At 43.8% G+C, this 15,992-nt stretch overlaps 1 protein-coding gene across 1 annotated transcript in view; it reads right to left on the reverse strand.

The window, feature by feature from the left end:
• SLC45A2 (solute carrier family 45 member 2) overlaps positions 1 to 15,452 on the reverse strand; it is a 93,777-nt gene extending 78,325 nt beyond the window's left edge. Inside the window, exons 1-2 of the mRNA XM_075587780.1 lie at positions 14,937 to 15,452; positions 13,052 to 13,228 (exon numbers count right to left, since the gene is read on the reverse strand). Coding sequence (XP_075443895.1) covers positions 13,052 to 13,228; positions 14,937 to 15,381 — 622 coding nt within the window. The 5' untranslated portion in view covers positions 15,382 to 15,452. The remainder of the gene's footprint in view (positions 1 to 13,051; positions 13,229 to 14,936) is intronic.
• Positions 15,453 to 15,992: the final 540 nt, after the last annotated feature.

The raw sequence follows: 15,992 nt of genomic DNA on the forward strand, positions 1-15,992 counted from the left end.
ATGCATAGGGGATACCGGCACCCTATACCAGCACACTATAACCACCGCGGACGACTACGTGTGCTGCTATACCTATTGCTCACAGGAGAACTAAGCCGCTGCCACTGGGACCCTGGGATGAGCTCTTTCTCCTATAGTGCAGCGCCTCCACCTGAGGGATCCCAGCGTTGACGGGATAACCCCTCACAGGAACCAATACAGTAATGAATAATACACACACAGGTATATAACGGATCTTTACTGTACACACACAATAACATATACTAAACACATGCAACAATAGTACTCCTGTACACCCAATGTCCCAACACTTGGTTGTCCCCCAAAGTACTGAAGGTGTGGTGACACCAATAACCCTGGTGTCCTTCCCAATGTCAGTCCCACCCAAGTTTGAGGTAGTGCTACCCCTTTGAACCGTTGGTGCACTTATACCTTTCTGGGCACTTCTTTATACAGGTGCAGCTGTCAGGTGAGGCTCAGTCAGGTCCCTCGCTGCAGGGCCTCTGACTAAATCCCCTTACTCCTTAAATTCCTGATCCGCCTCATGGGTGAGCTCCAGCTGGAGTGTCTCACGTGAATGTCTATGCGGCCTTTGGCCTGGTACCAGACCGCAGGGCACGGCGTGGCCGTCCGGTCACTGATACAACAGCACCCTATGTGTAAAGGGGGAAGCCCCACCTGGGGCCTTCCCTGCACACTAATCTGGTGGTGACTCAGGGCCCACCTGGGGCCTAAGGGGCAAAACTAGGCTGTTCCCTGAACACTACCTGCTCCATTGCTCCCTCTCTCTGGACTGGCGCACAGTCCGTTTGCACACCACAGACATTCCCTGTCTCCTCGAGCCCTATTGGCTAGGACTCCCCATGTAGTGCCTACCTCCATAAGCACTATGGGACATGTACTGAAGTCCCGTGCGACATTTTGCAGTGCTACCCAAGATGGCTACTGCACTATATCATGGCCCATACGTCCCTGGCCCTGCACTGCGCATGTGCGATCACTCAAGGGGGCGGCCCCCGCACTCTGAGTCCACCATGGAGCTCCAGTGGCACAAAGCATCAGCTCTTCCTCACTGGAGGTAAGGACGGGGAGCACTGCTACATGTGCAATACATCGAAATAACCCCCCACCCCAAAACACAAGACGTACAGTAATGGGCAGCCAGCATAAATAAAGTAAATAAACCTTTCTAATTACCCCTACCATCATGAAGGGCGTCCTCACCAGCACACTCCAGGTCCATGTCCTCCATTGCCAGAAAGAATACAAGAAAAAATACCAACACCACAGTGGCTCCCAGCACTCAAAAAATGGAATAAACAGAAAATCTGCTAATACCATTTTAATATGCAAAATATATCCTAACAATAAATTGTACACAATTGTAGAACTGATACAAAATTATAAAATGAAGCTAAAACTAGCTGTAGGTGTACAAAGCAAACTAAGGGGGAAAAGTAAATTGAGGTAAAGGGATGGGGAAAACAAGGGGAGGGAAAGTAAAAAAATAGGGAGAAGAAAAAAAGAAAAGAAAAAGGGGGGGAATACAATGTAAAAAGGTAAGTAGAGGGGGCAACATTTCGGGGAGAACCCCTTCTTCTGGCCCATTCCCTATGATCTACATGATCATACAGTAGGTACTTCCCTCTCCCTTACCCTAACCTCTAAATACACCACAATAAACATTAAACACAAGCAGCAAACTGGCCAAGTGACTAATCCCAAGCCTAAATATATGAGTAAATAATAGCAGTCAGATCACCATAAATCGAATATACATTCAAAGCAAGTAAGTCAAATCAACAGTAATAAGCACTGGCTGCACTCAATAAGGTAATATGCTCACACTTGGATGCATCAACGAGAGTAATGGCGTCAGCTGCGATGCGTCTGCTCACAAACAATACAGTACATTGTATTTTTTTTTTAAATCTAATGGTTAATAACCGCTATAGTATTTAAGGGGTTAACCCACCCTACCCTGCTACCCACCCAGGTTGCCTAACCACCCACTCCAGGACCACTAAACCCACCCTCTACCCAATGATTGGCATAGTGGTATATCATACCCATATAATATGGGCATGATAAGCAACTATAGCAGTCAATGGTCACCCTAATAAAAAAGCATGAAGGCCACAAATAAACAATAATAAAACATATACACAAGCACTTAAACACCCCAATTGAATAAAAGCACCAGCCAACCAATTAAATAAAAGCACTAGCCAACCAATCAATTTAATAAATAAAGCACTAGCCAACAAAACAATTAATGAATTTAAACCAGTAGCCAACAAAACAAATAATTACTTTAAAATTCTAACCAATCCTAAAATGTACTAAAAACAAGCCATCCAAATTCCAAACAATTGAATCCAAACAATAAAAACAAATAAAAAAAAATACAATCAATTCAATGCAATCAAAATGCATTGGCTGTCACTATATTTTCCTGTACCCTAAAGGGGCACAGATTAATACATTAGGCAATGGGCAATCACAAACATAAAAATAAATAAATACAATGAAAAAAGACATTTACAGTACATACATTCAATATTTGTCTTTCCTTTAGAGTCTTCACCCTCCGAATCCCGTTGTATCTGCAAACTCTCGAACTGCGACGTCATCACCGCAATCCAACGCCATCCACCTTGAAGACTAGCGTCAGGTAAAAAATAAAAATCTTTCTTTTATCTTCTATCACTGTCTTTTTTCTTCATCTGACATTTTTTTCTTCTTTTCTTTAATCTTCTTTCTTCATCTGTCAATCCAAAGCCCCATGGTAAATCCAGAACAGGATGTTCTCTTGTTGGCTTCTTGAGGTAAAATGAGAAGTACAGGCCTTACATATGGCCTGTGACATCACATTTTATGGTCAGATGGTACAGCTCCAATCCGGTTGAATGCTGTATCATGTGCCCACCTCTTTATTTATTTTTTTAAGGGTGTGGCGTCTTCTCCAAGGATGGTACGTCACATTCTTAAAAAGACATGGCTAGATCACATGGTATAACAGCCAATGAGATTGAAGACAATCCCATTGGCTGCTGTACCATGTGATCGGTTACATTAGTTCAAAACGATGTGACATCATCCCTTAAAGTGACGTTACATCCTTTTGAACTAATGTGACCTATCATATAGTACAGCAACCAATGGATTGTCTTCAATCCCATTGGCTGTAATACCATGTGATATAGCCATATGGTTTTAAGGATGTGACGTTCCTCCCTCTGAGATGACATCACATCCTTTAAAAAAAAAATCTGATGCTTTTTTTCTGCATTTTCCTGTATCACCGCCTCTCAGCAGCTTCTCACCAGCCTCACACCAACTTTTCCTGGCGTGAAGATTTTGGGAGAAACTCACAATTCTAGAGCCGCGATAGGCCTCGATAACCTAATCGCGGCTACTAGAATTGCACGAGTTTCAGAACCTGCCAATAAGTGGGTTATCACCGCTCACCCAGCAATCTTTTAATCACGGCTGAGAAATTACGAATCATTCCTTTATCGCCCACTTATCGAGGCTTACAGAATCGCAGTAGGCATTTTGCCCGATAAGTGCTCGATAAGTGGCTTATGAACGCTTGTACAGTAGCATAGGCCCCATGGTCTTCATTAATGTCCAGCTGTGCAATACACACTAATTTGTAACAGGTCACCCTAGGATTAATAGGTATTAATCTACCCAAGCAATAATATACAGTAAATGGCATCTCCTGTCCTACTGTAGCAATGTTTGAGCTAGCCAGTCTTTTAAAAATAAATAAATGAGTACTTTTGTATTACAGTAAGTGATTCTTTTTTAAAATTTGGACAAAAATATTTCTGACATTGTTGCGTCACCCTAGTGAAGTAACTTCATTTGAATACAGTGAGAAGGACAGAGGGGAGTCTCTGTATAAGGCGATCATCGCAGAGTATTGCATTGAAAAAAACATTTTAAAAAATTATGTTAAACAGAGTATTTTGCAAGTATCATGGGACTTTTTTTTATTTTTTTTTACAGAGGAGCACACTGCACACAGAAGGTTATATAGAGGCAAAACATGCAACATAAATATGGTAAATTCTCTGCAATAAATTGGTTTATGTTAGAAAACAATGTAGTTTACATCTGCACATAATGCTTCTAAGATACCTCTGTTGCCAGCGAAGTCTTTAAGACTGAATGTACTCTAAATATTTATAATATGCTTCTCACCTTAATAGCCAAGCAACGAATTGCTCCTTTGTAAAGGGGACATATGAATAGAACCATTAGCAGCCCAAGTAAATAGATTTTGAACCTGATAAAATTATCTGTCACTAAGTTATGGTCTAACATTTTGTACTGTCAAAAAGTACATACATATGTAACAGGTTTTCCCCCACCCTGGGAGATTACACTATTACAGGGTGTGTTGGGCTGGTTACCAGCTGGTTCACAGAAGCTCTGAGGTTCCACCGATGGTATTGGGAAGACAGGACAGACTTTTGGGGTGATAGCTGGTTTTCTCTCACTGGTGCAGCGCCTCCATCTCTTACAGGCTCCAGGAGTGCCGAAGACAATCCCTGCAGGAGAACCCTCTGATACTCCCCATGATTGATTTCAGACTCAGGCAGGAGTATATTATAAAACAGGAACGGCTTTATTGTCCAAACTCACAGAATACATCCTTTAACTGATTAAACTCTATTCCTTCTTCTTGATGGTCCCTTGAATCAACCCCGGCAAGGGCCAGAGAGTCTATCCTAGCTCTTCCCCTACTCCCTGGTGGAGTAGGAGGTACAGTCCCCACTTCCACTCCCCTAAGGGTGGGGATGGAAGGTGGTCGGAGACCTGTAAACACTCTTCCTGGGACAGTCTCTCTCATGGGAGAGAACACAGACAAAATTTGGCTGTGCAGCTCCCTTTGTACACAGGAGCAGGGTCCAAGGTCTGAGCCTCTGATTGGGCAGAACACAGGCCTTAGTCCCGCCCCATCTGTCACTCAAGGGAGATGCTCACTGCAGGGGAAACCCCAGATTGGGCCTAACACAGCCTGCACTGATACCATGGCTTATGTGCTAGGGAAGGCGGATTAGTAGCCAAAAAGAAAACTAGGCTACACTCCCTCCTGGTGGAGAATCCAACGTCTCCGCTTAGAACCTAAATTTCGTGTACCATCCTTCAGCTTGGAACAAATGCATAACAATTATACTATTACAGTTTATAGTATACAGTTAATCGCATACTCATAACAGTGATGAAGCATAACAGATCCCTCCCAACATAGAGAATCGTCACCCCCTCAATAATAATGCTTAGGGTCAGGCTTCTTAACTAACCTGCCCTCATGATCAGGAACTGTGATTGAGCACACCCTTTTTAGACCCTGCTCAAGGCGATACTCCACTCGATCCATATAGATACCCCGTCCTACACTCCACACTTTCATGAGGTAGCATACTCTCTCCTCGGTGTAAAATCGAGAGTAGCTGCACATGGAAGATAAATACTCTATCACAGCATCCTCAACCAATCTTCACTATTGGCCTCTATCTCCCTCATGATGGGTTCAGGGACATAGGGGTAGTCATAGCCATGGGACAGCCGGTACCTTTGGACTATGCTTGGTTGACCCGGCTGAGCTTTGTTACCTTACGGCTGCAGGCCTGGCAAAACAGTGATTCATACGAGGGAGTATCCTGATAAAGAGTGGTTAAGCCTGTTGATTTTACTATCCTAACTTAATCTTCCTATCTCTCTTCCTGGTGGCCTCGGCTGTCTCTTCTTTAGAAAACTTCCCTTCCTCCCACTAGTGATCCACGACATCCCGACTAATCAGCAGGAACCTGGTCCTGTTCATGTAAGGGACATAGCCTTGGAACATGGGTCCCATCCCTGTAATACCTTCCCCACAGGTGCAGAGCATGCCGACAGGTCAGACTCAGAGAAGTCACCGCTGTGGATACACTCGATGTCTCTGATCTGTCTGATTTTCCTCCAAAAGAAACTGTGCACTCAGCCATCACTTCCCCATCAGAATAATCAAACTCCACCCTGTCTCTCCAGTCCTGAGAAGGTTTAACTACCTTCTGTATGGTTTGGGCAAGAGTGACAAAAGCGTTACGGTCCTCAAGGGTGCCAATGTTTGTAGGCCTACCATGCCCTGTCACCGCCAGCACCTGGTGCTTGCTAGGGGCCTTACACCTTCGGCCCTTGCATGGTCATGGTGCCACTGTAGAGTTAGATCAAGTGGGTCTAACTCACCGGAGCGGGCATGGTAGCATCCTCCTCTGCCCTAGCGGTCGCCTCTATGATGACATCATCATCATCTGGTTGCACCAGAAGGGTGTTGACGTCCTCCACGTAGGAAGAAGTACCAGACGGTTCCTCCTCACTGGATTGCTCCGCTTGAGTCTGGAAGGAAGAAGACTCATCCTCACCACTCCGCTGAATACTGGAAGTCGCATGGTCCTCCCGGCCAGAAAGAGGCACGTCCAATGCCGTCTCTCTGGGAGCCGCCACGGCGCTCTTCCGCCACTTGAGATGCACCGCCCCTTGCAGTAATGTCATCAGGGCAGGACTCCACTCCCGCTCGGTTCTGAAGGTAGGCGTTTTCTCCGCAGTGCGCTGGGGTGATACTCTGGCCAGAGCATCACTACGGGTCGCCTTCCACTGCTGTGTCATCCGATGTCGGGTGGGACTCTTCCCCAGGGGAAGAGCACAAGTCACCTTGCGGTTGCTGGTGGTGGCTTGCAGGCAGCGGTCCCACTCGTACGCCACCAGCGGAAGCGCCTCAGCTTCCTCCCGGGCGGTCACCTTGCCCGGTAATCCTTTGTAGTAGCAGGAACCAGGACACACAGTTCCTTTGGGGCATCTGCCCCCGAGGTCGCACTTTTCTTCAATAAGGCTGCTTCGTTTCTTCGGTTGGGTAGAGTAGGCAGTGACACAGCTGGCTTTAGGTGTAGGGCTCCACACCGTAGGCACTTTCTTGTCAGGCTCACCTCTCCGCACGGAATGTCGCAGCAGGGGCAGATGCACTTTAGGTAATTCTCCCTGTTCACTTCTACTACCAGGAAGCCTTCTGGTAGTCTGTATTGGGATACTTTACACCCAGACATATTAGTGTAAAGTTTGGGAATAAAGTTCAGCAATAGAAACAGTACAGTGAGTATAGCTCTTCTTAGCTTGCTCACCACGAGGAACTGAGGGTGCAGTAGCTCGTATCCGGCTCCTCCCCCAGTGTTGACAGTCTCTTTGGGTAATGATTAGTGCCTCCTCCCCCTGGTGGAATGAAGAGCATGGGCACAGTGAAGAAGGGCGTGGCCTCGGCTTTCACGCCAAGCCACTCACAGAAGGTGGGTGCGGCTCCTACTTTCACGCCGAGCCATTCACTTCGCAGGGCATGACTTAGGGCTCGTTCAGGGAGGCAGCTGAGGACTCGGAGGGGGGGCGTGCGGGAGGCAGTGCTGGGAGTTTGCTGGCGACATGTGATTATCCCCCAGCTGCCTTTTCAGCGTTGGGGAGGGGGCGGGGCTACAGGCTGCAGGGTTAAAGTATCCAAGCTGCAGCCATGAAATCATTCTGAAGAATGATTTAATTGGCTGCCTTGGTCCCTGTGACGCGGCTTCAGCTCCAAGAAACGAAATTTTCGTTTACTGAGCTGTCGTCAGCGGCAACGCCTGGCTTCGGAGGCAGGGCAGTAGCTACCTTGAAAACAAGTATTCAAATTGAATACTTTGTTTCTCACTGCAGCAAGCACGTCAGCACGCCCTCCCTCCGAAGGCAGCACCCTGAACGAGGCCTTAGCTTCGCGCCAAGCCCTGCACAATTTTGCAAAAGAAAAGCTTGCAACTTGCAAATCCTTCCACGCGGTCCTCCTGATTTTGGAGGGAAACCGCTCCCTACACACGCTGCAGATCTTCCTTGGTGGAGAATATACCCCTGGCTAGACAAAACCCCTTCCAGTATGCTGCACACATTGACAGTCCAATTTAAGCTCACTGCAGCTCCATGTGCTGTGAGCTGCTAATATTATTGTTGTAGCTCATCAAACGGAGGTTCTGGCAATCCTGACTTTCAAGATCGCCCCCCCCCCCCTTGGACACTACACATGAATACTGTAACACCACCCTGTTGACCACGATACTATAGTCCCTTTCCTGAGGTTTCTGGGTCCCAGCCAGCCAAAACAACCCTCTAGGCACCCTACCATACATATCATTCCTTAGGGTGATACAAACGAGAACAGATCTCGTCTCCTGGTGAGGAAGTTTGTCCATTGTCTTGGTGGACAAGAGTTCCTTGGATACTACATCTGGCCCCCCATCCTTCTTAGTACTCAAACTGGAAGCATACCTTCTTTCATAGGCTTGCTTCGCTGTAAAAGCCTGTCCATTTTGTACTGTCAAAAAGTACCTACATATGAACAGGTTTTCCCCCACCCTCTGGGAGATTACACTATTACAGGGTGTGTTGTGCTGATTACCTGCTGGTTCACAGAAGCTCTGAGGTTCCTCCAATGGTATTGGGAAAGACAGGACAAGCTTTTGGGATGATAGCTGGTTCTCTCTCACTGGAGTGCTGGAGGTAATACCTGCAGGAGAACCCTCTGATACTCCCCATGATTGATTGCAGACTCAGGCAGGATTATATTATAAAAAGAAACGTCAGTCACCGAGATTTGAATCAGCGACAGCAGCAGCCAGAGGATCGCGAGTACCACGTGATGTGACATCACCATGTCACTACACCCTACGCGTTTCTCTCCAGACGGAGCTTCGTCAGGGGCAGGTGACCCTGCAACAAGCTCCTACTTAAGCTAAGTAGCCAGTTATTTACTATGCTTCACTTTTATTTAATCTCAACCGCGTTCCTCCTTTTGCAGTGATTTCATTGGTGTTATTCAGGAAATTGGAGCTGGGAAGTTGCAAGTGAGGCTGCTGCTTAAGCTTGGAACAGCTCTCATGTGTCTGCTTAGCTGGATTAGCAACTTTGTATAACCAATTATCTCAACATTGAGCCACATCTCAGCAACATCCTGCTACACACTTACCACCATTAGATTAGTGAGTTTAGTGTACTACTTGGCAGTGATGATAGAGCTGCGCTGTCTATAGGTTCACAGCATTCATATGTTAGCTTAGTTATTCTAGCGGTTTTGTGTTTATCATCCTAGTTACCAGCTGAGGTTCCTGTCACATCTTGCCACACTCACGGCAATTAGATCAGTGAATTTAGTTTTAAAAGTTGGCAGTGATGTTAGAGCTGCGCTGTTTGTAGCAAACAGCTTACATGATAGCTTAGCTACACTAGAGGATCACAATCCAAACACATCCCATTGCAATCAATCCACTGATGATTTATGCATACATCCACCGTACTAGTGGTTAATATGTGATTATCACACTGCAAAAACATTATGGGGCTCAAGCAGAGAGGAACGTTAAAAAAAGTTTAAAATGGCTGTAAAATAGCCACAGATTTGCCGTTAGTGAAGGTATTATGCAGAGAACGTCGTTAACTCATTTCGGCAAAAAACTGCTAATTGCCAACTTTTCCTGGCTATTTGAAACTCGCCATACTAATGCACATATTGGCGTGTTCCAGCGATTCGGAACTTCTGGAATACCACGCTATATTAGCATGGCGACTTTCAGGTTCTCGCCACGAGTTTGGCGAGTTTTACAGCTCGGAAAAATTTTCTGGGCACTTTTAAAAATCGCGCCATTTTCTCCCGAGTTTAAGGATTTCTGGCTAGTTTTTTCGCCAGAAGATGGCGCTATTTCCTTATCTATGCTCTCTGCATGAGCCCCTATGTTTAGTTGCAGGGTTGTCATTCTACGATTGAGTAATTAACTCATACAAGGAATTTTGCATTTTCATCATATGGTTGTTTAATTAAAATTCCAAAGTGATGATAGCGACCAATTACCATTGATTGTGAGCACCATGTGTTATTTTAACTTTTAGAGTTTTATTTTTCACCTTTGCACAGCTTTCTTCACTCGTGTGTAATCACTGCATAAAAAAGCAAAAAATAATTTTTGAGTGCACCAAAATGTACTTTCTTTGAATGATCACTGACTTAGTCAGTTTTTAATTTATATGTCAATTGTACATACAAATCTTGGAGCAACAAGAAGTAACAAGAAACTGGAACGTACTGTAAGTAATCTCTTTGCGTATCTTAGTGTTTATAATGTTGTTGACAATCATTCTAGTTATAGGATTATACATATGCGGATATCATTGACTAATCATATGTGTGACATTTCATTAGGAAGTGCTTGACACTCATACTTCCTATGTCCTTTATCTTGTCATTTGCATTTCCCTCGGGTCTCTGCAACTCCTGTTTCCCTATTTATTTGTATCTTACTTCTTATCCAGTACTTCATATCTAAGATTAGACATTTCATCTTTGGCATTTTGTCATGGGTCCTTGTGTTTGATGTTCACACAATTCTCACTTTCACTACATGCAATCAGTCAAAGTTGCTAAACTTAATCAAAACCAGATTTTTGTTTACCCAAAGTTATAAACGAGTGGGAAAAAAATGAGAGAGATAGGCCTTTTACTTTATGTGAGGCTTTTCTTAAGAGTGAAGGTTACTGCAGGTCAAATCACATACTGTAGATAGATACAGTAGAAGCAACTCTTATTCGAACAAAAACCAGTGGCAATTCCCCAAAAAAACCAGGAAACACCCAGGTACATTCTGAATACATGCCTTAAACTTTCCTTAAACTAGCCCCAGCATTTCTGCATTGATTAATGGCCTATCAGATTAACAGCGGGGGTCCCTGGCAGTCCCATTCAAACTGAATTGGACTGCCAGGAATCCCTGCTGTGTTAATCCTATGGGTCGTTAGTCAATGCAGAAATACCTTAAACGTGCCTCAAACTAGCCCAGAACATACCCAGCACATACCCAGCACATACCCAGAATGTAACCCGGCTAGTTTACGGCAAATGTTAGAATAAACGTTGCCTCTACTGTATTATACATTCAGCTTCAATAATTGTATTACAAATGTAGCCATATATATTGTTGTGTAGTCGCCCAGGAAACCATAGATGGCAACTTCCTGACCTCTGCCTGCTCATTGAATCCCCACGACCGACTAATTGCCCACCAGGATTAACACAGCGAGGGTCCGTGCTTCTCAATGGGCCTCCCACTGCGTTAGTCCTACCGGGCACATCCCCAACCACTCCCATCACCACAAACACAAGACTAGTAGCCAAATGAGGCCAATAGTGCTTTTGCCCATTTGTGATGCAAAAAACAAAAAATACACAATTAAATAAACATAAAAATACAATAAAAATAAAAAAAAATAGCCAATACACCCATTGATTGCCACTGTGGTTACCTATGCACAGATATCTTTTTATCTTACTCCTTGTCGCCTTTCTTCTGCATGAGAATATGTTGCCACGCCGTCTTCATTCTGTCAAATTAGACGTGACAGGCCTTATATAAGGCCTGTGATGTCACATTTGACTGTCAAATGGTACATCCACCAATCTGATTGAGTGATGTACCTTGTTTATTGGGGGTAGAGACGGTGGGTGAAGGATGTAGTTGCCCCAGGTAGGTAGTGGGAGGGGTTAACCACTTCATTACTTTAGCGGTAGTAAACGCTAAGTAATGAAGGGGTTAAACCCTCCCGCAATGTTCCCGGTATGCCTAACCACCCACCCTGGGGCAACTACCCCATCACACCCAACAAACCCGGTAATCTTGTTTAACCCCTTCATTAACTTAGCGGCTAGCTAAGGTAATGAAGCGGGTTTTATTTGATTTTAATAACACAGCAGGGGGATTTTTAATATTTAATAGTGTAGCAGGGAGTCTCCGGAGCTGAACCGCATTAATTTTAGCCCCGGAACCCATGCTTCCTGAGTTAAAGGCCCGGTATGGGGTGCTGGTATCTCCATGCATTGTTTAAATCTCCCACGTCACGTGACCGGGACATTTAAACTTCGCAGAAATACCGGCAACTCATACCGGGGCCTGTAATTAGGAAAGCAGGGGGTCCCTAAGGCTAAAATGAATGTGGTTCTGCTCCGGAGACCTCTTGCTCCAATATGGTGTTATTAAAATAAATTAAAAAACAGGTAATCGCCTCGAAGAGCTGTAGCTCTGTCTGTGCAGCTCTTACAGACTGCAGGCAGATCGCAGGGGCAGAACATAGAAAAAGACACAGCTGAACACACTGTTATCCTGAGCGATTTGGCATTTTCCTACCTCACATGATCTGACTTGCGATAACTATTTCTGAATACCGTGATAACACACACGTCAGACCATGAGGTAGGTCATGTCAAAACATTCGATTTTGCAGTGATTTTATCGACGCTACTAGACTAGGCCCCTTAGACTTGTATGGTATAAATGGTAAAGACTATATTTACGTTTTAGATCCTACTTCGTTAATGATTGCATATTACTCGTGACTTGCACTTATTTGCAGGTTCAGCCCAGCACTGACTGTTATTTCTTCATATTAAAGGTTCATTTGTTACAGTCAATTAAAAAATAAAAAGTTGACACATTGACGTGAAAGGCACATCATTGCAATATTGCCAATTGGGTTATCACAACGATTAATTTAATTTCTGTTTTTCAAAGTCTTTATTTTCAAGAGACTCAGGACTGCAGAGATCCAGGCAGTAATCTCTTTCCCTCTATCCTATATCTTCTTTTACAGCTCAGCTTTTCAATGTCAAGTCTTTCAGCAGAGGTTAAACAGTAAAGCAATTGCATTTGTGGTTCGAATAAAGAAAAAGGGTATTCGGGGGGGGAAAAACACAAGGATCTAAATCTATTCAAGAATGTACAGCACAAGTATCAGTATCAAAGCCTGGGGGGGTTTCATTTTTTTGATATGGCATCGCTACCATCACAAGTTTATTTGCTATGTACTGTAGTAAAAATACTTGTGACATGGCACATGACATGGGGCAGGGGTTATTTCATTCATGAAGCGATGAAGAAGAACAGCACTGCAGAGGAAGCTTAAAGAGGTCAGAGGGAGAAAGAGGTGAATACAGTCTGGCGCTTACCAGTGAAGAGAGCATGATAATGAAGCCCTCTCTCCTTATCCTGGTGCGAGCAAACGTCAAATAAATAAGCTTTGATTGGCCCATCAATGAAGTCAGCAGCAAAATCAAAGACTACCACGCCCAGCATAGTAATAACTATAGCCCACGTTTTTTTCTCGGCACGGTTTTTAACGATGGCTGGAAGAAAACAAAAATAAATTACATTTAGAAACATTATGATAAAATCTAACAATTTATTAATAAGTAAACCCGAAGAAAACAACTACATACTTGTGTTTCCAAGACTTTGAGAACATTAATAAAAAGTATGTTTAGAATGGGAAACAACTCACTCCTAAAGCACCAGATCAGATCTTTGGTTATGAAAACAGAAAATATGTCACATTAAACTAAAATATGTGTTATATATATATATATATATATATACATACATACATACACACACACACACACACACACACACACACACACACACACACACACACACACACACACACACACACACACACACACACACACACACACACACACACACACACACACACACACACACACACACACACACACACACACACACAAACACACAAACAGAGAGACAGTGATTGATGTAATCTAATTGTACAGGTCACTGATATGGTTTAACGAATCTACATCACACACCCTAGCTAAAGGAATGTAAGCCATTCAGTGTAATACTCTGAGAATCTGTGCAGGAATTGAAGCCGACAAAGTAATTTGCAAATCTAAATGATAAATATCCTAAAAGATACAGGTTTCCTCTTGGGGCCATGAAAGGCATCCAATTGCTCGAAATCAAGTGTTAGAATTCTTCACTATGAAAAGGTTACCAGTTAATAAATTGTGCAGTCAGCAGGAAATCTATCAGACTTATTCATGAAATGTAAATGTTGTCAAAAGTGTTAAGCTCATTGCAGGCCAAATACTCACTAAAGGAATTTGCCAGTAATCTTGAGCTACCTACAGTATTTGATCAAATGAACAGTCCTACAGTACCTGATTGAGTAAAAGACAACATATTTCAGAAGGGTACAAACTGTTTGTGTTTAGTACATGTGGCAAAATATGAAGTGTAATATTTCATTTGTTACTGTACAGCTAGTGGTAATATTCCACCTATCTGATTTAATACTGACTAACCTTAAAACTCGTCTCACAAATCAAGCATCCCAATAAGCCTGCACTCATAGCTATTGTCCCACACCCACAGTCATTCCTATCAACCCTTATGGCCAAGCACTGCCATCTACAGCACTTATTCCCTCACCTGCTGTCTCTGTAAGGCTGCGTCCATAGAGGGGGGAGCCGCGCTCCTCCGCGCTGACGCCGAGGCTCGTCTGTGCAATCAGGAGCGATTGCATGAACTAGCAGACGAGATCGGGAGGCGGGGTACTGACATCACTGGGCCAATAGCCCGCGAAGCGCCAACATCAACGTCACGGCGCTGTGACGTTGACGCTGCTTCGCTCTGATTGGAAAATCCTTGCGCCTCAGCACGCCTGCGGACGGTCGCGGGAGCTCCCTCTCAAGACATCCTCATTGAGGATGATGGGGCTCATCGCGAAGCGTCTGCACAGCTCAGCGCTGACTGTCTTTCTATGGACGCAGCCTTAGTCTCCCAACATACCACTTAGATTGTAAGATCTTCGGGGAAGGGTTTTCCTTTCCTATTGTCTGATTTTGCTGCGCTTATTGTATTTTAATTCCCTGTACTGTATTCTTTGTGAAGCACTGAGTACACTTTTGGCGCTATATAAATAAAGATATACATACAATATTATATTAGCACTGTCTACATAAATACAAATTGTACACATGGTAAGAGGAACAGAAAAAATAAATGATAAAGTAAAAACGAATTACTTACCAGTTACTGCTGTGTCTCCATTGAGGAACAGTGCCATACCCAGCACCATCAAGATCCCCATAAAGAGGATATAAGGCCTGCGCCTACCCCAGCGGGCCCGGCAGTGATCACTGGCAGATCCTACCACTGGCTGGAGAATGAAACCCACTATGGGGCTGATAAACCAAACTAGACTGTATAGACTCTTAGGTAATCCCACACTGAGCAAAACAGGGGTCACAAATGCTGCTTCCACTGCATAGCAGAACTCCCTTCCAAACATGGCCATACTGTGCATAATCAACCTGCCTGTGGACCTTCTGGGTGGTTCCACTGCCGTGCAAACACCCCCATTCATCTGTTCCAGACTATTACTATAATCCATGTCTTTTGAATGGGGTTTTATGCTGGTGCTGGCAAACTGGTTTGGAGGAGTCTGATACTCCACTTCTTTGGATAATGTCATTTTGGCTGAATACACTTGTGGAATTCCCTGCCGTTACTGAGTGATGTTCTGCTCCAGTTGTGAAGGATTCTGAGTTCCACACACAGTTTTTAAGAGAGGCGTGACTCCAATCCTTTCATAACTGGAAGATCACAAGTTAGGAAAGAAAAAAAATCATGTGAAAGGCAGATTAAGAGGAATTAACTCACAAACAGCCAATGTGCTACATTTGTAAATTATTAGTCCCGTAATTCCAGAAATGCTTAATATTCAAAACAAAAAGCATTCATTTTGTCATTAGCCACAGTAATAACTGCATTCTGAGTGTCTTACAAATATGTATGACAATTGATCAAGGTTTGTTTTCATATTTTCTAATTAAGCAGTTAAAAAGTAATCTACAATTGCATTCTCCTGGTCCTCACTTGATTGTATCCTTTTTTTGTAGTCATCATTCCAAAATACAGATTGGTAAAGAGATCTGGGCATATATATTATGTAGTCATTTGGTATATTTAGGAAAATGTATGTCTTTGTTTTGAATTTACTCCCGAGTAACGCAACCATTCCATTTTACCCCCTTTATTCCCCAAATAGTCTGCACCATATTAAAGAGGCAATGCAAGCAGTTT

This window comes from Ascaphus truei, chromosome 1 (genome assembly GCF_040206685.1).
Source record: "Ascaphus truei isolate aAscTru1 chromosome 1, aAscTru1.hap1, whole genome shotgun sequence".
Lineage (NCBI taxonomy): Eukaryota > Metazoa > Chordata > Amphibia > Anura > Ascaphidae > Ascaphus > Ascaphus truei.